The 25,420-nt window shown below is 36.7% G+C and overlaps 1 protein-coding gene across 1 annotated transcript in view; it reads right to left on the bottom strand.

The window, feature by feature from the left end:
- The window catches only part of LOC127451161 (brain-specific angiogenesis inhibitor 1-associated protein 2-like protein 1), a 98,290-nt gene extending 90,950 nt beyond the window's left edge, over positions 1–7,340 (bottom strand). The window contains exon 1 of the mRNA XM_051715635.1: positions 7,061–7,340. Coding sequence (XP_051571595.1) covers positions 7,061–7,111 — 51 coding nt within the window. The 5' untranslated portion in view covers positions 7,112–7,340. The remainder of the gene's footprint in view (positions 1–7,060) is intronic.
- Between the last annotated feature and the right edge of the window lie 18,080 nt (positions 7,341–25,420).

The raw sequence follows: 25,420 nt of genomic DNA, 5'->3' as shown, positions 1-25,420 counted from the left end.
TAAAAGTCCTATTAAAAAAAATCTCTCAATAAATTATGCATTTATTTATACTTATTTAATTAAAACCAGTAATGTAACGACAGTAACGTCCCCCACTGGAATGAAGTAAGAGTACATTTTTTCATTAGAATTTCACTTGAGTACAAGTAAAAAGTACCCACCAAAATCTTAAAAGTAATTTTTTTCACAAAAGTTACTCAAGTAAATGTAATGGAGTAAATGTAGCGCATTACTACCCACCTCTGCTCACAAATGTATGAACCTTTTACCATAGTTTCTGCCAAAATACCATAGTTACTGCAATTATTTAACTAGGCCTACTACAAAACTTGAAATTCATATGATAACACCTGTGTAAAAAGCATTCAGAATCTTTCTATCTTTTTCTAACTAATGAGTTGCCACTTTTTTTGTTTGTTTATATATATATATTATAATCAATAATTGTAGTCACTGTTATTTTTGGCACAACTATGGTTGCCATGGTTCATGTTTGTAGGGGTTAAAAAATATGATGCTTTCAACTTCAAAGTAGATGCAATTGATTTGATCAGTTTCAACATAGATTTTTTTTTATTTATTTCTACATTTCGAGAGTGTGTATGTTTGTGATTGTTCAAATGTTTCATTTCAGTTAACATGCTTTTTTTGAGTCTGTGAAAGATTAATAATGATTTCTGATTCTGTCTAAATCGAAAAACAAGTTTTTGTCATAAAAAAGTGAATACATTAATGGATATGGCAAATAAAGGTTACATGTTCTTGTTTGCGGGCCAGGTTCAGGCTTACCAGCAATGCCTGTGCAAACCTCCAGATGTGAGTTAAATTTTTTTTAAACTAAGCATATTGCATTCCATTTTCCCAAAATAATCATATTTGTTAAGATGTTCTAAACATTATAAGTGCTCATAACATACTTTATCAGTATTATACTTAAAGGTGCTATATGTAAGATTGACAACAAGCGTTTGAAATAGGTACTGCAGTCCAAATTCAAAATATTGGAGAGTTGTCTGCCCCGCCCAAGACTCAAAGCTCATGTGGGTTGCCAGAATGTTGACTCGCAAATCAGCCAACTCAGCATCCGTTATAAAGGATTTCTGGGCTTTAAGCTGTCTCCATCTTCAAAAGACATCTCCAATATTTATCCTTGTTTTAATACGCCTCTGGTCATGGTGGTTTTCAGATGGATGGTGAGGCTTTTTAGATCAGGTGGAATCTGTTATCTCTGATGCAGTTTGTTTGCTGGCTTCCATGGCTGCAGCACACAGTGTTGTTTGCCTGCAAACTTGTTCAAATCTGGCAACCCGGCAGTGTTGAAATACTACTGGTGAGTGGGCAGTGGGCGGGATCACACAGGCCAAAGCATAAACAGAATTTCCGGCCTGGAATGGAAACTTCAAAGTAGAATATACTGGCTGTAGCATTGTTATTGGTATTTCAGTACCAGCCAGTATTTCAACTTAGCATGTTTCCTAATTCTCTAATGACATATAATGGTCATTTTATGATTTAGTACAGTCAAAATATTACATATAGCACCTTTAAGGCTGGGTATTGATACAGATTTCCCATTTCCCATTTTACTCACCATTTGATGAGATTCTGATTCATACTGGTACATCTCGGTTACAATGTCCATTTCGCTTTTTTATAAAATAAATTCTCTCTCAGCTAATGCTGTTATCTATACAGGGGACCTTCTTACTAGGTACATTATGAAAATATTAATTTTACAATGTTTTTTATAAATAGTTTTAGCTTTTAAAAATATACATGTGCATGTATTCCATCAATAAATATGATGTCTTGAAATTGCATATATTATACGGCATATACAGTATATGTATTTTATTACAGGTTTATAGTTTACATGCATCATTTTTACCATTTTCCAGTGTTTACATTGATTTGTAGAACGTGCTAAAATGGTGCCATCTGTTTTAGAATGGTGGGAGTTTTGGTTAAGCGCATATTAATGAGAGTAGACTTGAATGGCTTCTTTACCGCATCGGTGCTAATCATGATTAGAATTAAATGTTTATTTTTTTGTTGGTTTTGATAAACAACTGACTGTAAAGAACAGAAAGGGTCTTAAAAAATACATTATTAAATGACAAATTGATTGTGTGGATCTCGTCTTTGGACACATTACACGGAACGAGTCAAACCAAATTTTAACTCTCGAGAAAGGATCTCGATGCTGAACTTCTTCGCCACTACATAACTCAATCTCTGGTGATCTGAAAGTTTAACATATACCAGTCAGTGGCAAATCACAGAGATTTGGTCGCATATGCGACTTTCTCGCATCATAGAGGGTTGCTGCATGTATCAATCTTTGGATTTAAGAATCAATATCATTCAAATGAAGATAACAATGCATCAGAACAATGGTCTTTTTTACCCAGCCACAATTATACTCCTTTTATACTAATAATCTGGGTCATTTCATTTGATGAGCAGCAGGTCTTTCCATATGAGTCAGTTCTCATTAAATTCCCTACTAACACCACAGGAAACTCAAACCTAAAGAGCCAATCATTTATAACTATAGATGCACATCCTGTTTGGGCATGACAGAGAACTTTAAGAAGAAAGAGATGGAGAGAGATCCATTCAATCCACTGGACTCTCCATTAGGGGTGGGTAAAAATATAGATTTTCCGATGCATTGCGATCTTTATTTGATCTTGATATCGATTCTTAAATCTCAAGATCAATCGTTTTCTCTATGCGTAACCTTCCACTACAATGAGAGGAAATCACTTGCATTTGCAACCAAAGTTCATGCTGTGTGACTAAAAATTTTAATATTTGGCAACTAGCTGGTAAGTGTTTAGATTTCACTCACGGTGAATGAATTGTGTAGTACATGTAGGTGGAGTATTCAGCAGTGAGATCCTTTCACTGCATGTTGAGAGTAAAAGTTGTTCCATATGTGTCCAAAGACGAGATCCCCACAACCGATTTGTCACTGAATAATGTCTCTTTTAGGGCTGGGATGATTCATCGAAGTAATCGATTACAGAAATACGTCGATCTGCATAACATGCATTGGCGCGTCGCAATGGAGTAATTAAAATGGCAGCGCCCGGTTTAAGCATGGATTCCCCCGAAGAACGAGCTGCAGCTAAAAAAACTCGCCCACGGTCATCTAAAACATGGGAGTATTTTAGCTAGAGACCCAACAATGTGGTGCTGTGTAAGCTATGCAAATTGGAAATGGCTTATCACAGCAGTACAACCGCCATGAACGAACACTTGAAGCGAAAGCATCCCGGAGCGCTTTCTCAAGACAGCAGCACCGTAAGTCCTGTTTACTTTTGTCTCCACCCAAGCATGACATATTAGTATTACAACACGTGTTTCTGTTAGTAGTAGTCACTCAAAATTGATTTTCTAAATGTTTCCTCATCGCCCCCATGCTAAAAGTAATTTCTGTACCGCTGCTAACGTTGGGTGACCATATGTCCTCTTTTTCCCGGACATGTCCTTTTTTTCAGACCTTAAAAAAAGCATCCGGCTGGGATTTCTAAATTTGCGAAAATGTCCGGGATTCGGCTTTAGTTGCATTATGATGTGCATCTGGTCTAATACTTCATTTGCATTGCTTTAACCCCTCTTTGTAAGTCCCGCCTTCTTGCACACCAATTGGTCAATTATAAGAGGCTTGCAGCAACTATTGGCCAAATCCCTGCCTGTCAATATCTCCGCGAACGTGCGAAGCGCTGTTGTGTTTGGCATCAAACAGTTGCTTGACAGTAGGCAGCAAATGCCAGCTGAGTGGAAACAATGCCCAAACGAAAGTGCAAATTTACAGAAGATTTGCGCAAAATTCCCATGCTTTCATCCAGGTCGAGATCCGTGGGAAGCAGAATGTATGACATGTAAAGCTGGCACTTATGTGTCAGTTGCTAATAAAGTTGCAAGTGATTTAGAAGCACACATTAGCTCTGTGAAGCATAAAGGGTCAGCAAAAGGTGAAAGTTCATCAGATAAATTAACAGACTACTTTTTGCAACCAGGTAAAATTATCACATTGCTTCATTTTCCATGGCCATTCAAAATTATAGTAATAGTAAATGAAGGTACACTCATGGCATCAAATATTTTATTTTAGTACATGGACATTCAAAAGAATGTTGGAAATGTTTATTTATTTATATATATTTATATTATGCTAATAGAGTGTCTTTTTCACTGTATTAAAGTTTGCATTCATAGTAACACTGTTTTGAACCCTATTACTCCCCCCACCCCCACCGGAAAAAAAAAGGTGTCCTCTCTTTGGAAAACCAAAATCCACTTTCCTCCTGAAAGTGACTTGAATTTTACATTTGTTTCATTTATTTTGTTGTTGGATCGCTAAATGTAGATTGCACTTTCCTTTTACTTGAACTGAACAAGATCTTACTTTTATTTTGGACTGTAAAATGGAAGTTAAGACAGGGCTATTTTTGTTACAGAATAATGCCCTGCAGTGCACACTTTGTTTCTTGTACATTTGTTTGTGTTTAAGAGAAGATGATTTGATAAAATATTGAAATATTAATGAGACAAGTTTTTATATTTATTTTGGGTTAATTAATTGTTATATTAATCAAGCAATAATTATATAAAATCTTTCGAATAAATCTGCAAATTAGTCGTTATGATTAATTGACTAATCGGAAAAATAATCGTTAGATTAATCGATAAAAAAATAATCGTTAGGTGCAGCCCTAGTCTCTTTTAATACTCTTTCTGTTCTTTACAGTCAGTTGTTAATCAAAAACAACAAAAAAGGAAACATTTAATTGTTATTAGGCATAGCACAGATGAGATCAATTTATTTCATATTATGTCCCCCTTTTGCTTACATAACTGGCATACACACATATGAATCGATATCAAATCTAAATCGGAATCGAATTGAGAGCTTGTGAATCTAAATCAAATCGGGAAATCTGCATGGATATCCAGCCCTATTCTCGATCACACGACAGATGTCAATCTCTTGAACACAGGTTCTACATGAGTTGAGGTTGCCAGTTTCTTCGATGTCAAGAACAAAAGTGTGTGGAGTGACAAAATCTGGAGTTCACATTCACATGCAGATATCACCTTGTTAGTATTCCCAATTGTCTGGTGACATCATCTGAATGAGTTTGGAAGAAGGGAGTTTGGAGTAAAAAACTCTAGGAACCGATTATTTTTAGAACAATATCCTTTACAGATCCCAGTTCCTGTGCAAAAGCTGTATGTGTTTTAAAAGTTGCCTACACTCCACTAGTTTCCAGTTTCTTTTCTCTGCACTTTGAACTTTGAAGGAAGAAAGGAGGCAGAGATTTGAATGAGTCACTAAAGAACACTTGGGCTTGGTTATATTTACTGAACTTCAAGAGTCCACATACAGTACATGTGCTTACTTAATGCTTACTAATCCTCAATTCATGAAGTCAGCCCACTCCCTGACACATATCGAACCGTCTGTGACTGTAAAACAGGAGGCACGGCTGATATTACAGTATACTGGAATGAACCTTTATTACAATGATGCATTTATGGACAGATAGGGTGTGGGAGTAGTCCTCTCTGATACATCTCCCAAAGAAAACACTCCGTGGGACAGCTCTATGGCAAAGACTTAGCCTGTTTAAAAATATATAAATCGTCAATGTAGGTATCAAATACATCCTCGAAAATGGGTAGTTGCGCCCCTATATAAATAGACTCAAGTTTAAGCACTTTTAAAAATATAATGCAATTAATCTCGATTATATATTTTAATCAAATGACAGCACTAATCTGGATGCATTACAGTAATGAGAATGAGGGGAGGGGAGATATGCTTAGGCTAACTGTAATAATAATGTAAAATCTTAATGGTCTTGGAATTTCCACTAAAAGTAGGCTTCAAATGCAATGACATGTTGACATTTTTTCGTGATATACACCCGCATGACTTCTAGTCAACATGTTAATATTTAATATACAAACTAAGGAAATATTCCAGGTTTAATATAAATGAAGCTCAATCGACAGCATTTGTGGCATAATACTGATTACCACTAAAAATTATTTCAACTCATCCCTCCTTAACTTAAAAAAAAAAAAAAGCAAAAATTGAAGTTTCAGTGAGAAACTTACAATGGAAGTGAATGGGGCCAATTTTTGGAGGGTTTAAAGGCAGAAATGTGAAGCTTATAATTTTATAAAAGCACTTACATTAATTATTTTGTTAAAAATTGAGTATTATTTGAGCTGTAAAGTTGTTTAAATCATCATTTTTACGGTCATTTAAGGGTTTACAGCGTTACGTTGTCGTAGTAACGAACATAATAATAATTTATAGTAAAATTGGATGCAATTTTATCACACTAAAATCATTTTTACACACATATTGTTTACGTCTTGTGGCTATACTTTTGAAACAGTGAGTGTTTTAATGTTACAGATTGGCCCCATTCACTTCCTTTGTAAGTGTCTCACTGTAACCCAGACTTTATTCTTTTTTTCTTTCTTTTTTTTAAGAAAAGTAGGAACGAGTCAAAATTATTTTTTTGTGGTAATCGATATTATTCCACAAATGCTGTCAATTGAGCTTAACTTTTATTAAACCCAGAATATTCCTTTAAATCTGCTTGTGCTAATATTTAGTCTATGGGTAGGTTTACATAAAAAAATTAAAGCATATTGTTTACACTGGGGTTGAGCTGTAACAAAACAAATGTTTATGATGAGGCAAAAGAACTATATCAATAATCTAGTTCTCTCTAAATCTAATTGTTTAATCTGGGATTTTAAGTTGAAACTCGTTTGGATATGTAAATAAACCTATACCACGTGTATCCAACCCCTTAAATGTGAATAACCTGAAGAAAAGTAGCGCAATGTTCACCGAATTAAACCTCAAATGATTCTGTAAATAGTTTAATCTCAAAAGAAAGTTTCCTGTCCAGTGAATATGACAGGGTTTAAACCAGAAAACTGTCAACATGTTGTCGGTGTACATTTGGGACTTTTTACGCTTAACCAGGTCATGACTTTAATCGTGAGATGAGTGTCCTTCTCTCACCTTGTAAGTGCTCTCAGTCAGTTTATTCACCTCCTCGGGGTCGCGCGACATTCTTCAGCCTTCTCGCGACGAGCGCGCGCCTCAAATACCGATTGATTTGATCCGTCAAAAGTCTCCGATCAATCGTCCAAAATAACTCGCACAGGACAACACGCTTTATCGCCTCCCACACGTCCTCATAGTAAGACGGGCGTCTACTGGAGCTGCGTTATACATTTGTGTTAGAGAGTGACTGCGGTGTTCCTCAACAATGGGCAGGTGGAGTTGAGCTGAGGGGAGCTTTATTTTCAAACTTCTGAGTGCGTGAACGTGTCTGTCTGCGTCAGGGGCGGGAGATAGGGCACACACAGTCCGCTCTGACAGCTGGACTCACGCAGAAAGAAAATACATCGCGCCATCTGCTGTTCATTACTTACTATAATAAAATGACAGATTGATTCAGCAGAAACTGGTTTACATAGGGTGCATTTACATGTACATTTAGTCATAAATGCAGACGATTTTATCCCAAGCGACATGGAATCAATTCTTCATACATAAGCCAACAATATCCTAAGTATCGCACTGCTAATTTCTAAAACAATTGAAACAGGGTAAATAACTTATTATTAAATAAATATTTTTCTCCAAAACGCATTGGCCATAATTATTGGCACCCTTTTATTCAATACTTTTTGCAACCTCCCTTTGCCAAGATAACAGCTCTGAGTCTCCTCTTATAATGCCTATTGAGGTTTGAGAACACATGGCACGGGATCTGAGACCATTCATCCATACAGAATCTCTATAGATCCTTCAAATTCAGAGGTCCATGTTGGTGGACTCTCCTCTTCAGTTCACCCCACAGGTTTTCTATGGGGTTCAGGTCAGAGGACTGGGATGATCATGGCAGAACCTTGATTTTGTGGACAGTGAACCAGTTTTGTGTTGATTTTGATGTTTGTTTTGGATCATTGTCCTGCTGAAAGCTTTCTGGCAGAGGCAGTCAGGTTTAGATTTTTTATCTGTTGGTATTTGATAGAGTCCGTGATGCCATGTATCCGAACAAGATGTCCAGGACCTCTGGCAGAAAAACAGCCCCACAATGTAAAAGATCCAACAACATATTTAAGTGTGAGCATTGAGTACTACTTCATCTCTGTGTACGCCAAACCCATCTCTGGTGTTTGCTGCCAAAAAGCTCTTTTTTTTTGTTTGATCTGACCATAGAACCCGGTTGCATTTGAAGTTCCAGTAGTGTCTGGCAAACTGAAGATTCTTGAGTTTGTTGTTGGATGAGAGCAGAGGCTTTTTTTCTTGAAACCCTCCCAAACAACTTGTGGTGATGTCTGATATTTTTTATGAGACTTTCTGACCCCAAGACCCAACTAATTTCTGCAATTCTCCAGCTGTGATACTTGGAGATTCTTTGGCCACTTGAACATCCTCCTCACTGTGCGTGGAGACAATATAGACACACGTCCTTTTCTAGGCCAATTCTTAAGATCTCCAGTTGATTGGAACTTGTTAATTATTGCCCTGATGGTGGAAATGGGCATTTTCAATGCTTTGGCTATTTTCTTATAGCCACTTCCCATTTTGTGAAGCTCAACAACCTTTTGCCGCACATCAGAACTTCTTTAGTCTAACACTGTAATTGATGATTACGGGAATTTGGCCTGTGTGTTACCTCATATTTATACCCCTGTGAAACAGGAAGTCATGGCTGAACAATTTCATGTTCCTAGTCACCCAGGTGCACTAAATTTTTTTTATATATGAATGGGAATATACTTCAGATATATTTTACTTTTAATTTCTAGGGGTGACAATAATTGTGGCCAACGTGTTTTGGAGAAAAATATTTATTTAATAATAAGATATTTCCCCTCTTTCAATTGTTTTACTTCAATTAAATGTTAGATTTTTGTGAATTTTTTGAATGAAAGATCAAAAGGACAAACAATGCAGATTTATTTTCACAGCCTTCTTTGCTCATATTTACCCAGGGTGCCAATATTTTTGGCCACAACTGTATATATATATATATATATATATAAAATTTGTTTGTTTTTTACTGATTGAAAGAACAGTTTTCAAACAGCGAATGATCAAATCTCAGAAAAATAAAATAGAATTGCATTGATGGAATGTTCAAACAGGCCAATGGAATACTTGTTTATTCAAACTCCAACTGTCTGTCTGTCTATCTATCTATCTATCTATCTGTCTGTCTGTCTATCTGAATATCTGTCTGTCTATCTATCTATCTATCTATCTGTCTGTCTGTCTGTCTGTCTGTCTGTCTGTCTATCTGAATATCTATCTATCTATCTATCTATCTATCTATCTATCTATCTATCTATCTATCTGTCTGTCTATCTATCTATCTATCTATCTATCTATCTGTCTGTCTGTCTGTCTATCTATCTATCTATCTATCTATCTATCTATCTATCTATCTATCTCTCTGTCTGTCTGTCTGTCTGTCTGAATATTTATCTATCTGTCTGTCTGTCTGACTATCAATCTGAATATCTATCTATCTGTCTGTCTGTCTATCTATCTATCTGAATATCTGTCTGTCTGTCTGTCTGTCTATCTATCTATCTATCTATCTATCTATCCGTCCGTCCGTCCGTCCGTCCGTCTATCTGAATATCTGTCTGTCTATCTATCTATCTATCTATCTGTCTGTCTGAATATTTATCTATCTGTCTCTGTCTGTCTGTCTGTCTATCTGAATATCTATCTATCATCTCCCTCTCTGTCTGTCTGTCTGTCTGAATATTTATCTATCTGTCTGTCTGTCTGTCTGTCTATCTATCTATCTATCTATCTATCTATCTATCTATCTATCTATCTATCTATCTGTCTGTCTGTCTGTCTGTCTATCTATCTATCTATCTATCTGTCTGTCTGTCTGTCTATCTATCTATCTATCTATCTATCTATCTGTCTGTCTATCTATCTATCTATCTGTCTGTCTGAATATTTATCTATCTGTCTCTGTCTGTCTGTCTGTCTGTCTATCTGAATATCTATCTATCATCTCTCTCTCTGTCTGTCTGTCTGAATATTTATCTATCTGTCTGTCTGTCTATCTATCTATCTCTCTCTCTGTCTGTCTGTCTGTCTGTCTGTCTGAATATTTATCTATCTGTCTGTCTGTCTGACTATCTATCTGAATATCTATCTATCTGTCTGTCTGTCTATCTATCTATCTGAATATCTGTCTGTCTGTCTGTCTGTCTATCTATCTATCTATCTATCTATCTATCCGTCCGTCCGTCCGTCCGTCCGTCTATCTGAATATCTGTCTGTCTATCTATCTATCTATCTATCTGTCTGTCTGTCTGTCTGTCTGTCTATCTATCTGTCTATCTATCTATCTATCTATCTATCTATCTATCTGTCTGTCCGTCTGTCTGTCTATCTGAATATCTGTCTGTCTATCTATCTATCTATCTATCTATCTATCTGTCTATCTATCTGTCTGTCTGTCTGTCTGTCTGTCTATCTATCTATCTATCTATCTATCTATCTATCTATCTATCTATCTATCTATCTATCGGTCTGTCTGTCTGTCTGTCTGTCTGTCTGTCTATCTATCTGTCTGTCTGTCTGAATATTTATCTATCTGTCTCTGTCTGTCTATCTATCTATCTATCTATCTGTCTGTCTGTCTGTCTGTCTGTCTGAATATTTATCTATCTGTCTGTCTGTCTGTCTGTCTGTCTGTCTATCTATCTATCTATCTATCTATCTGTCTGTCTGTCTGTCTGTCTGTCTGTCTGTCTGTCTGTCTGTCTGTCTGTCGATCGATCGGTCTGTCTGTCTGTCTGTCTATCTATCTATCTATCTGTCTGAATATTTATCTATCTGTCTCTGTCTGTCTATCTATCTGTCTGTCTGTCTGTCTATCTGAATATCTATCTATCTATCTATCTATCTATCTGTCTGTCTGTCTGTCTGTCTGTCTGAATATTTATCTATCTGTCTGTCTGTCTGTCTATCTATCTGAATATCTATCTATCTATCTATCTATCTATCTATCTATCTATCTGTCTGTCTGTCTGAATATTTATCTATCTGTCTGTCTCTCTGTCTATCTATCTGAATATCTATCTATCTATCTATCTGTCTGTCTGTCTGTCTATCTATCTATCTATCTATCTATCTATCTATCTATCTATCTATCTATCTATCTATCTGTCTGTCTGTCTGTCTGTCTGAATATTTATCTGTCTGTCTGTCTATCTATCTGAATATCTATCTATCTATCTGTCTGTCTATCTATCGATCGATCGATCGATCGGTCGATCGGTCTGTCTGTCTGTCTATCTATCTATCTCTGTCTGTCTATTTATCTGAATATCTATCTATCTGTCTGTCTATCTATCTATCTGTCTGTCTGTCTGTCTGTGACAGTCTGTACATCTATTAGCTAGCTGGCTGTTTGTCTTAATAGCCCCTTTCACACATGCAACCAGTTAATTTACAGGAGAATTGTTGGGTTTACTGGCACATGTGCCATTCACACATACCATCAATGTGGAAATTTATGATACAACTTCTATTTAAGGGAAATTGCAAGAGCAAAATTTACCAGTATTTTCAAAAGGGTTGTGTTCACATGCAATCTCTTTTACCTGAAAAAATGCAGTAAATTTTCTGGAAAATGCTGTGTGTGTGTGAAAAGGGTTAGTGCTATCTCTGTATAACCATAAAACTTAAAACATTTACAACTGTTTTCAACTTTCAGACCAGGCTTTGTCAAGCCAACATTTGTCTTTACAAACTAATTCAAATGTACACTAGTAAAAACGTTAATTCTTGATATAAAAAATGGCGTAATTACTCACGGAAATACACATTCTTAAAATCAAATTGGAATTTCAACTAGTAAAAAAATAATTCTGTAACTACATTTTTGTTAGTACAATTTCACCAAAATATCAATAATATAAGTTTAGATATTAATAATTACATTGTTAAAGTGCAAATGTCAATTTCTGATATCATCAATTGAATTACAACTAGAAAATGTGCTAATATTTGGTATTGGTATTTTGGTTTTCACTAGTGGCAATGTTAAGTTCAGATATCTATATATATATTGTTTTTATAAATACTAAGAAAGCCTATTAAGATATCTTTAAGTACTCTTCAATTTACTGATATCTGAAATTCCAAATCTAACATGTTGAAATATATTTACAGATATAAAAAATTAGCATTTTCACTATAGTTGTAATTCAATTGTTAATATCAGGAATGGATATTTATACTTGTAACAAAGTAATTATAGATATCATCACACATTTTTTACTAGTAAAATGTGTATAACTAATATGTGAAATTGGAAATTTAACTAGTAAGAAATTAATTACAGATATCTGTAATTGAGATCATTGTGAAGTTCTACTAGTTAAAATGCAATTACAAAATAATAATAATAAAAAATAAAATAAAAAATAAAAAAAATAAAGTAAAGGTTTTTTTTTTACAGTTTAGGTATTTCCGCAAATAAATTTTTTATATCAAGAATTTACATTTGCACTAGTGCAAACATGGTAGCTCAGTGGTTAGCACTGTCGCCTCACAGCAAGAATGTCCTGGGTTCGAGTTCTGGCTCAACTGGGCCTTTCTGTGTGGAGTTTGCATGTTCTCCCCGTGTTCGTGTGGGTTTCCCCCACAGTCCAAAAAGAGATGCAGGTTAAGTTACTTGGAGACCCTAAATTGCCTGTAGGTGAGAGTGTGAATGTGTATGTCTGTGTGTGTTTGCCCTGCGATGGACTGGCCACCTGTCCAGGGTGTTTCAATGCCTTCAGCCCAGGACAGCTGGGATAGGCTCCAGCACTACCAGCAACCCTGCATAGGACAAGTGGCAATAGAAGATGGATGAATGGATGGACTAGTGCAAACATCTATCATCTATTCATCTGTCATTTATTCTAGTAATTAATCAACAGCAGATGGCAATATTTATTCTATTTATAAATACAAAATATATATTTAACAAAGTTTAACAAAGTCTCAATCGAGATGAATTGGACCTGATATGTTTTTTGCTACAAATAAATAATAATAGTCAATATTATAATGTTATTTTCATTGGCATTGTTTTGAGCTGTCATGTGTATGAATGTGAAAGTATGGGTTTCCATTGCCTTCCACAAGGGGTCATGCACAGCTCAATTAATGAATCAAGTGTGTCATGTGTGCAGCATTATATGCCAGTGCATCACTGCCATTGACAGATATTTTGAAATAGATTTCTTCTACATCTGATTCTCATGTTCTTACAATTACATGGTGCTCCTCAGAATTCAAATGTATGGGTAAATAGACAAACTGAAAACTATTTGTATTCGCAGTACATTAAAGCTTTCAGATATTTAAAAGCCTTACTTGGAATTCTACATAATCCTGATTGCACCATGATGTGTTTTGCTGTTGTGTGTATGATGTGCATTTATCTAGGGCTTATTAGCAGGAACCATAAATTCAATGAAATTATTTTATGGAATCCCATAAGGCTGCCCATTTGTGACATCATTACAAGGCAGTCTAAAGAGCTTTATAAAGACTTCATATTTTTAAACAAGCTAAGAAATGGTACACAGATACAAAAAAAAAATATCTGTTTCATGACTTTAATAAATGATATATTTTTCCATTTGTTAGTGGCAATATTCATAGCTAGAATAAACCAGCTATTCAAAGATCAATTCTAACATCAAGCAGACATGTGAGAGCTGCATGTTTCAGTTTTTTGAAGAGCAACAGAACATGTGTGATCCATAAGATCTGACAAGCTATGAATCGACTAGTACAGCAAATTTGCCACAGATGTTGTATGAATCAATTCAGAAAATAAACAGAAGTAGTTCTCTGAAGTAAAGAGATCTTTCAGATGATGTCAGTTAAATCCTCTTTCCTCTAAGAATCTACTGTTTAATCTGTATTATACCATGGGTCTGTTAAATGCTTGATTCTGATTGGTTCACAGATGTTCTAAGGTGTGCAATTATTTTCCAGTAAACGCACGGCTATGAAGTAGTTCCAGGTCTTGACCACATAACGGTTCTATATCACTTTACCAAATTATTTCAGCTATTTCAAAGAGCTGTACAAGCTACCACAACAAAATAACTAATTAAAATGAAGACATTGGTTAAGTACATCAGATCAAAATGACAAACAATGTCTATAATATCCTAAATGTATTTCAATTTCAATTTAAAAGCGTCCTTGGGCTCCCTCTCTTTCTTGCTCTCTCTCTCTTTCGCTCTCGTCTCACACACACACACACACACACACACACACACACACACACATGTTGGTGCGGCTATCCTTATGAGGACTCTCCATAGACATAATTATTTTTATACTGTACGAACTATAGATTCTGTCCTCTAACCCTAACCCTACCCCTAAACCTAACCCTCACAAAAAACTTTCTGCATTTTTACATTTTCAATAAAACATCATTTAGTATGTTTTTTAAGTGATTTGAATTATGAGGACACTAGAAATGTCCTCATAAACCACATTTATAGCATAATACCCTTGTAATTACCAGTTTGTAACCTAAAAAAAGTCCTCGTAAACCACTTAAACCTGCCCACACACACACACACACACACACACACACACACACATTGGGTTTTTCTCTGTAGACATAATGGTTTTTATACTGTACAAACTTTATATTCTATCCCCTATCTCTAACCCTATTCCTAAACCTAACCCTCACAGAAAACTTTCTGCGTTTTAAAATTTTAATATAGGATGATTTATAAGCTGTTTTCCTCATGGGGACTGACTGATTGTCCCCACGTCAAAAATTTCACACACACACACACACTTTGAGACTCGTTTCACGACCAACAAATAGAGCCACATCCCCTCGACTTGATCAATACAACAGTTTCTATTATCCGAAATAACTTTTAATATATGAAACTTTTTATGTTTCAATGTATTTCGCCCTAATCAGCCTTACATAGCTATAATGGAAAGCACTGCGCTACCCTTCCCCGTCTTAAGCTCTCACACTCACGTGGACACACATATACGCATTACACACACACTTACTTTGAGCGAGAAACAGAACCATCATATCAGTCACCGGCATCTCAGTAGGGTTAAAAACAGTTGTTACGGTTTACATTATGGTTACACTCACTGCTGCTGAAAAGTGCTTAAACTTACATCTTGGCGATTTTGAAGCGATGTTACTTCTGACGAGAGCTGCAACAAATAAAGGTAATCCCACAGGCGATCTCTCAAAAACTCACACACAAACTCTCTCTATCACACACATGCACTAACTTGTTACTTCAGTCAGTAAGTGCCCCAACATAGCAGCGCGAGCCTCGCAATCCTCCATTGCTAGTTCTGAAGTGACATTTTCGAACTAGCAATGAAGGCTTGAGCTGTATCAGAGCAAGACACTGAATCCATGGCAGAAGAAAGTAGTTCCACTCACATGAGCGTTTTAGGGACGAAAACCAGAAAATGTCTTGAGATAAAACCCTGAACGATGTATTAAGGTGTGGTAACTATGGTATAAGTGGAATAATTGACTTTGACCCATTGAATTATTGAAAAATAATGCATACCCAAGGTGCAACGGTCACGACGCGCATTCAATGGTCCATCATCAATTATTTGTTACTTGTACCTACCTGGATGAACCTTAAAAAATATTAAACGATAAAAAAGAAGAAGAAATGTAAGGAAAAACTACTAAGCTTTTTGGCATTGTGACAATTTTCACACATTTCCCCCAATTCTCATTAATGTAATGCAATAATCTCCCATCCTGGAACATGGGCAAAAAAAAAAAAAAATATATATATATATATATATATATATATATATATATATATATATATATATATATATATAAACCTTTTTAAGGACACTTGATTTTAAAGATAATTTTGGAAAAATCCAAATAACTTCACAGATCTTTATTGTAAAGGGCTTAAACAATGTTTTCCATGCTTGTTCAATGAACCATTAACAATTAATGAACATGCACCTGTGGACAGGTACAGGATGACAACAACAACTGCCCGAGTTACACCAGGAATGCACAATGCCTCCATCAGTGCTCAGACCGTCCGCAATAGGCTGAGAGAGGCTGGACTGAGGGCTTGTAGGCCTGTTGTAAGGCAGGTCCTTACCAGATATCACCGGCAACAACGTCACCTATGGGCACAAACCCACCTTCGCTGGACCAGACAGGACAGGCAAAAAGTGCTCTTCACTGACGAGTCGTGGTTTTGTCTCACCAGGGGTGATGGTCGGACCCGCATTTATTGTCGAAGGAGTGAGCGTTACACTGAGGCCTGTACTCTGCAGCGGGATCGATTTGGAGGTGGAGAGTCCATCATGGTCTGGGGCGGTGTGTCACAGCATCACTGGACTGAGCTTGTTGTCATTGCAGGCAATCTCAACGCTGTGCGTTACAGGGAAGACATCATTCTTCCTCATGTGGTACCCTTCCTGCAGGCTCATCCTGACATGACCCTCCAGCATGACAATGCCTCCAGCCATACTGCTCGTTCTGTGCATGATTTCCTGCAAGACAGGAATGTCAGTGTTCTGCCATGGCCAGCGACGAGCCCGGATCTCAATCCCATTGAGCACGTCTAGGACCTGTTGGATCGGAGGGTGAGGGCTAGGGCCATTCCCCCCGAAATGTCCGGGAACTTGCAAGTGCCTTGGTGGAAGAGTGGGGTAACATCTCACAGCAAGAACTGGCAAATATGGTGCAGTCCATGAGGAGGAGATGCACTGCAGTACTTAATGCAGCATGGTGGCCACACCAGATACTGACTGTTACTTTTGATTTTGACCTTTATTCAGGGACACATTATTCCATTTCTGTTAGTCACATGTCTGTGAAACTTGTTCAGTTTATGTCTTAGTTGTTGAATCTTTTTATGTTCATACAAATATTTACACATGTTAAGTTTGCTGAAAATAAAAGCAGTTGAAAATGAGAGGACGTTTCTTTTTTTGCTGAGTTTATATATAAATGATTACATATTATGGCAGTGTTATGTACTGCCTTTAATTTATGCTAATATAAATGAAAAATAATTGTATTTACAGTAGGGTTGTCGTTAATAATAAATAAATAAATAAATAAATAAAATGCAATTAATCATGTCCCCGGACCATAATAAGGAATATTCCTTCCATATAAGCAATTCAAGAATGGAGCACCACCTGTTTTCTCCAGGGAGCAGTAAGCAAAACTTGCTGTATAGGTAACACTCCAAGTATGTATAGCTGCAGACCGGAGACCTCCAAGTGGGAGGGACTCACCTCCAAGTGGGAGAAGTTTATGCTGCAAGTAGGCGGAAATCCCCGTCACAACCGAGGCTGGATGTTTGTACAGCCCACTTACAGCTAAATCCCACCCATTCGGAGCTGGCTCCGACCTCCGTTTATAACATAGAGACAGAGAGGAAACCACACATACCGAGGGTAGACAACACAAGATGAGAACACGTTCTTGCATTCAAACACAGCTTGATGGAGCGCAAATCCGAAGGCAGGGATCTCAAGACATGTTTTTCTAAGTTTCAAACTTCATTTAACTTGACATAGCGACCTAAAAACTGTATGTTCATGAAGCAACGCAACCGAGACACTCCAAAAGTGTCCATCTGATGCAGGTGTACACAGGGTTGCCAACTTTGGATACCAGGCTGGACTGACACTTTGATGCTACAGCCTGGGCCACATTAATGAACAGGCAAATCATCGTTCAAGCCCAGGGGGCCCCGTGCCTGTGGCACCTTAATAGCCGTGTTTCCACTATCGGGTAGTGTGTGAAAGAGCCAGTTGTGTTCCCACTGTCACTTCCGGGACTTCGTCATGCCTCCTCAGCACTGGTGTGCACAGAACGGGGTTACAGGGGTGCAAGCCTCTGCCCCTTTCGTTCACAAATCTTAAGGTGCCCTTCACAAATGTAAAGGCACCTATTTAAACAGAGGTGCCTTAAGAGGGCGGAGATTTAAGCGGAGGTGTCTTTATGCCTTTGACCCTCCCATTACTCTTGGGCCAAACAAGGCCAACCGGAGATTCATGTGGAATCAATGTCAAAGGCGGAGTTTCGACGAACTTCCCAGTTTGTGTATCAAGCGCACAATGGTACAGGTTCGGGAAAAACATTTATAAGAAAATGCAGGCACAGTACAAATCTGTTAAAATGCCCAATGAACAAAGAGGTGCCCAAAGAAATTACTTTCCATGGTTCGGTGAACTTTCATAGACAGTGTGCTGGGACAATGTCCCGCTGTTAGTGGAGAGACCGCTCGGAACACCATGGTGGTTACAGTCGGTGAGTTGTCAACGCTAACTTATCTTGCTTTTTACATTAGATATAAACTCGATATTTTAGATAACTAGATATAATACCTCATCTTGAGCTTCCCTCTTGCTTGTGAAATGGGCGGGATGTGTGACATTGGAGTTATTTGCCCGATGGTGGGAACACAGTTCGATTTTGGTCTTGCGGCTTGAGGTCTGAAGCTATTTGCCCCAGCTGGCCAATTGATAGCCCTGGCTCACACTGGCCCGATAGTGGAGAAGTGGCTAATGTGTCTCTGGACATGCAGTGCACATACTTGATACTAGTAGGCTTTCTATCTTTAATTTCTAACACAAAAACCAGACCTAATACAACCCTACAAAGCAAATAATAATACCTTTTTTCTTTTTTTTTCTTTTTTGGCTCATGTCAATTTACCTACCATTCACAGTTTCAAAACACCCTTACACTATGGGTGTTTTCTTGGGTACAAAAATGTTCTTCAGTGGTGGCTGAGGTACCAAGCTCACCCACAAGCTCAAAGTTGGTTGGTTACATAATTGTAATTAATTACTAATTAAATGAATTACTAAACTACATTTCATGTTTACATTGGAAATCTGAAACTTTTTGAAATTTACAATTGTTTTATTTCAAAATGCAATGGGAAATCAAACTAAATTAACTTAATTTTAAAAAAGACCTTACATTTTTAGTTATAATATTCTGACGGTATACCTACAGTATGAGTGAGCCACTTTACTGATCTTGGACTGTGCTTCCAGTAAAAATGTTTGTGTCCTTTCTAAATATCTGGAGGTAAACAGGGCCAGTTTGCTAGAACAGGAGGAAAACGTTGTCTTTTATTTGTCCAAAATTCATGGAGATCCAGATTTTAATCCCCTTCATTCTACAATTTGTACTTTCCCTTATGAATGTTTAGCCTGTCATAGTTCTTCCACTGTTTAATTGTCACTGGTAGCCTAATAATAGGGCCATAACCACAATGGATGTCTCCTCATCATTATTTTAGTAAGGTCAATGTAGCTAGTCTTTCAAAAACATAAAATAAAAAACTAGTATTTGTTATGGAAAAAACAAATAGCCTAAACACTACATAAAGTACTTAAAATAAAATAATAGGGATGTTCCGATACCATAATTCTTTTAACGAGTACCGATATTTTCTTTGGTACTCGCCGATACCGAATCCGATCCCTGTTTTTTTGTTTTATTTTTTGTTACTCCATATCAATGGTTTATTTCAAATTTATCATCAAAATGGTGTTTAAATAAATAAAGAAATTAAAACGTTAATCAAATTAAAGTATAACAATTCATTTTCAACATGATTTTTTATTATTTTTATCAAATGAAGTGATTTTATACAGAACCTCATAGCACAATCCTTAATACAGCATTGGAGTTATTTTTGTCAAATAAAGTGCTGCATAATAGCACAGATGTTAAATATTGCTTGAATATAATACAATTACAATTGATTTATTATTATTATTATTAGAAGTAGTAGTATTACAGTGAATATTGCATACCTATAAAGTAGTGATCTATTTCTGCAGTACCTTTTTGCCATTAAATTGAGGTTTTATTTTGGCGGAGCTTTTATTTTGAAGTGTTTCTGTGTTGTTATGACCAAGGAGCTCTCACATACGATGGTAGCTTCCCATTCCGGAAAAGCCGGTCACTATGTGAATCAAAGTGATTATTAAATGGCAAAAGGCTGCTATTTAAAGGTGCACTCAGTAACTTTTTACTCATGTCATCTTGGACTTACAGTGACACCTAGTGGTGTGGATGAAGCATCATTTAAAATCAATAGTTTTGAGTTATGGATGCCATTGTAGAAATTCACTATTCAGAATCAGCTATGATTAATTTAATCCAAGAGTGAAAGTGTCCAATAACAAGACGGTTACTGAGATTAAGTGAGTAGTAATCAGCTGGTCATGTAATTCTAAAATGGCAGCCCCCATGAGGGTGCCCCTGCCCCACGTAGAATAAAACAGCTTTTAGAAGGTCACTGATATGACTAGAGTCCTCATCTCATGTGAGTGTTCATTATTTTATACATATGTTTCAAAATAACAATTCATTTCTTTAGGAGTAAAACCTTTTAATGGGGGGAAAAATTACTGAGTGTACCTTTAATTAAATAAACATTAGTAGGTATATGACTCGCACTACAAACTGAATTAGCACTCTGCCTGCTGTCATCTGCTACAAACAGAACGTGATGCTCATGATGGTGTTTTTCATGTATGAGCCAATGAGCTCTAAAAGGTATGAGCACTTTGTGTCTTTATGGCAACACAACACCGGCTCCACACATTCACAAGCACTCACATTTGAAGCACTGCACATACAAACTATATATTTATCACATTAAATCACAGTTTTTGCTGTTTAATAATCTCACTATGACATTGCATGTGTGGTATCGGACCCAATTCCGATACCAGTATCGGTATAGGGACATCCCTATAAAATAATATAAAAATGAAGTTAAACAGATTCCTCCTAATAGATTTAATATGAAACTATAACTTTTCTGTCACTGTGTTAATACACAATAAGCACGATACATTTTAGTAAGGGTGATGATATATATTTTAAAAAGCCTTATAATTGATGTTGATGAATGGTGTTATCGCCTCTTTACCTTATCAGTGCTGTATATAATGTCGGGACTATCTAGCAGTTTGAGAGGTTTTATTTCTTCCCCAGTGATTTAAATGAGATGAATCTCAGTAGAATTCATATTAAGTGCATTAGTTTTAGGTGTCGGCGTGCCAAGATATCAAATGCGTGTTGAGTCGCACACTCTGCGCTACACCAGAGCTCTGGTTATCCTGTCTGTGGGGCACGCTTAGGCACGCTGATGTGCATTGCGGTGGTAAATTTGCTTCGGTGGCCGAAAATTCAAGTACTGATGAAAAAATCCAAATTGAAGATTTGTTGTTATGTTTTATTTAGTTTATATTGAATTATGTTTTCTTGTTATTTGGCGTGAGATTTACTTGGGTAGACAGAGCCTGAATACGTGTAGTCTCATGCCAAATGCGTGAGAATTGGCAACCCTTTGTACATTGGTGTTGTCCTTAGACAAGTCCTTATCTATGACTGACTAACAAATTCACTTGCAAAATGGATTGCTGTGAACTGTAGGCCAGTGATGGGCTTATGTTCAATAATATGCAAATAAACAATGCATTGCATGCTAAAACCACTTTTATGTATTGTCTTTATTAATACTTTATTATTTTCTGTATTCTTATTTTTAAATATACATATTGGATTTATAATTATTTAAATATAAATATTTAATATACACTACTGTCAAAACTTTTGAAACACTTGACTGAAATGTTTCTCATGATCTTAAAAATATTTTGATCTGAAGGCGCATAATTTCAATGTTTGAAATTAATTTTGTAGACAAAAATATAATTGTGCCACCATATTAATTTATTTCATTATAAAACTAAAATTTAATAAATAAAAAAAAGTTTTTGAAATTGATGACTTGGACCAAATAATAAAGAAAAGCAGCCAATAAGTGCCCAACATAGGTGTGAACTCCTTCAATACTATTTAAAAAGCATCCCAGGGTGATACCTCAAGAAGATGGTTGAGAAAATGTCAAGAGTACATGCCTGCAAATTTTAGGCATAGGGTGACTACTTTGAAGATGCTAACATATGTAACGATGCCGCTGGCAATGACAAAGACGATGGAGTGAAGAACCCAAGTGCAATTTTATTAACAAAAGTGAGATCCAATAAACCCTAACTACAAACGTGAATAAAACATAAACATGAACTTGACTTGACATAAACTTGACATAAACTTGACTTGACATGCCATGACCTATCCTACAACGTTACATATACACAATACCTGACAATGGACAATAGCAAACATGAGGGTTAAATACGAGGATATGGGAGAACACATGACAAAGATAACCAATGACCACTAAGAACTCTAAACAAGATAACAAGACAATAAACCAATGAAAACAAGACACATGAACATGGAGGGAAACATGAAATCACATGACCAGGGGACCACATAACATGAAACAGGAACTAGATTTTACAAAATAAAAGACATGAAAAACATGAACCAACAGAATAAACATGACAAAATATAACACAGTTTTGATTTATTTTGGATTTTGTTTAGTCACAACATAATTCCCATAGTTCCATTTATGTTATTCCATAGTTTTGATGACTTTACTATTATTCTAAAATGTGAAAGAAAAAAAAAATATAATAAAGAATGAGTGTTTCAAACCTTTTGACCAGTTTTGTATATTGAATTATTATTATTTGAGGGTCTAAGCAAATATTTATGAATGCTATTAATACAGAAGAAAATACTGTATTGCAATAAAGAGAATCACACCACTGAGAATAATGGCATTACTGTACTGAAAATTATAGGGTAAAATATGCTTAACTGTCATGAAAATAATGTAACAAAACACAAAACATGTAATAGTTCTATAAAAATAGCCTTCATTTTCTTCATGCAAAATATTATTTCATTTTTTGTGAGATTCACCCACTTATAGTAGTTAAGAGCAGAAAAACCTCTTCATTCCAATTCAAAGCAGAATCTCTATGTCTTTGAGGTTTTGAAGCCAAAGACTATTTTATGAATGAAATATTTGCACATTTAGCTAAAAAGGGCTGAAACTACGTTGGTATCAGCATTGGTATTCTAAAGCTTTCATGTCTTTTGCCAGTTAATCATCTGAATGTTGCAGTCAGAGCTTTGATACCATTTTAAAGTGGGCTTTAGAGAAGAGTTCATAACCAGAGTGAACGTGGGAGAAGCGAGAGGAAGGATAGGAGGACATGTGCTGAGTCCTGCTCTACCAGATGCACAGTGTTGGGCTTCGTTCAGGAGCGGGTTTGGTTATTAGCAATAATTAATAATTATCAAAGATAACTATTAATTATTAAAATCAATAGAACATTGATTAGAATCAACATTAGCTTATTAATTCTTCAAATCAACAATTATGAGAGATAATTTTTAATTATTAAATCAATAGAACATTGATTAGAATCAACATTAGCTTATTAGTCCATCAAATCAACAATCATCAAAGATAACTATCAGTTATCAAAATCAATAGAATATTAATAAGGATTAATATTGCTGGGGCACCACCCTGGAATCAGGGACTAATAACCAAACAGTATAACAGTCTGAATATAAGATTGTTCTCTTAGGAAAGTCGATGTCCAGAGAACATCGACATTCAAAAGGAAAACAATGAAGGCTTGAATTCGAGCACTGACATCCCCTACCAGCCCTTGGCACAGGTGCATGCAGAATAATACCAAAACACTTCTCTTTAAAGTATAACTAAGTTTATTGATGCAGTAATATCAGTTAATAATCAATACAATGCAGTCGATGAACCTCCGACCTCCAACTACAAACTAAATAGTAACATGATTAGATATGGTAACAAATAAGCCTTTAATACATGAGAGGAGGGAAAAGATGTGTGTGAATGGATGTGTTTGTGTGTGTGTGTGTGTGTGTGTGTGTGCAAGGAGAGAAGGAATGCACAAAATGGTGGACGTGGCTCTTGTGGAGAATGTGTCACGTGAGATTTCCGTCCAGAGAATGTGGTACGATAACTTAGGGACAAAGCTGGGCTCTATCACCAAGTTATCTGTTCGCCAAATGTGTGTGGGTATGTTTGTGAGGGGTCATGTGTGTGCTGTTAGTACGAGAGAGAGAGAGAACAGGATAACGGCACCGAAGCCAGTTTAGCGATCATGCGAGGGACGACAACCGTTAGTTTTATCACCCAGAGACGTGGTGAATGGCTTGTAATCCATCCACCGGGTTCGTTGGTTCTTTAATGGATAGACTCAGTGTGCCGGTCTCACCCATGATGGCGGAAATGCACAAACACACAAATCTCATTCGTGGTAACAGTGAGTTACAGTAATACCTTGAGTATTATTAGCAGCAATGAGCAGACTCGGCGGTCCGTAAAATGTACAAGCAATAACCTTGATACACAAGAAAAACACACTATAATCATCTATCTCTGCCCAGACGTAAATCTCTTAATTGAATCGCGTGAGGACGCAGGTAGAATGTGTGTTCGTCCATCATTTGACTCCGACATGGTTCCTCGAAGCTCAGGTGATGACAGGAGGACGTTTACTCGCTCTGTCGGTGGGCAGTAATGCGTCTGATTCTCGGTGGGTTGGCAGAGATATCAGCGAAGTCGACTCAGTTGAAGAAGGAAGAGAAATCTTTTTTCTTCACTTCTGCAGCCAAAAGGGTGAGATGCGGATTGCTCAGTGGTCTCCTTCGGATCCATTAGCATGCTTGGTGGAACACGGATAAACTTGGCTCATCCAGCGAGATTGTATGGCCAAAGTTCAGGTACGTACATTACTTCCTTGGGCAGCAAGGCTACACCTGGGAGCAGCAGGGCTGCAACTAGATGCAGCGAATACTGTCGCTGGAAGCAAACTTAGGAGGAATCTCCGGAGTTTTATACTCTCGATGACATCATGGTTGAGGGACACGTTCTGTTGTGCCTTTCATCCAATAGCAGTTGAGAGTTTGATCCTTCAGAATCTCACACCTATGTGTAAAGTGAGCAAGGATTGATGGGATCTATAGTCTGTTTGGACTCCCTTTGTTTGATTTTGGTGCTGTTTTCGTGTTATCAGGCTTTGAGTGTTCCTATAGGCCTCAGTCAGGCTTTATGACTTTGTGTAGGCCTGCCTTTGTCTCCTATCTGAGCACATGAGGCCCAACAATAGCATCTCTAGGTAATAAGATTTTTTACAGCCAAACAGAAATAGAAGGGCTTTTCCATTTTAATGTTTTGCTATAAGGCTGTGTGTCTCCACCACGTGAGAGCTTGTTCACATTATAGAGCTGTTGGGCTCACTGTAATAAGTTAGCAGAACTAAAAAGATTTGAGGCAATCAGTTACAAGTTAATCAAAATCAAAACAATAAAACAAT

Source organism: Myxocyprinus asiaticus, chromosome 14, assembly GCF_019703515.2.
Source record: "Myxocyprinus asiaticus isolate MX2 ecotype Aquarium Trade chromosome 14, UBuf_Myxa_2, whole genome shotgun sequence".
In the NCBI taxonomy this organism is placed as follows: domain Eukaryota; kingdom Metazoa; phylum Chordata; class Actinopteri; order Cypriniformes; family Catostomidae; genus Myxocyprinus; species Myxocyprinus asiaticus.
The sequence above is the reverse complement of the archived record's forward strand: the minus strand, read 5'-3'. Positions and strand labels throughout refer to the sequence as shown.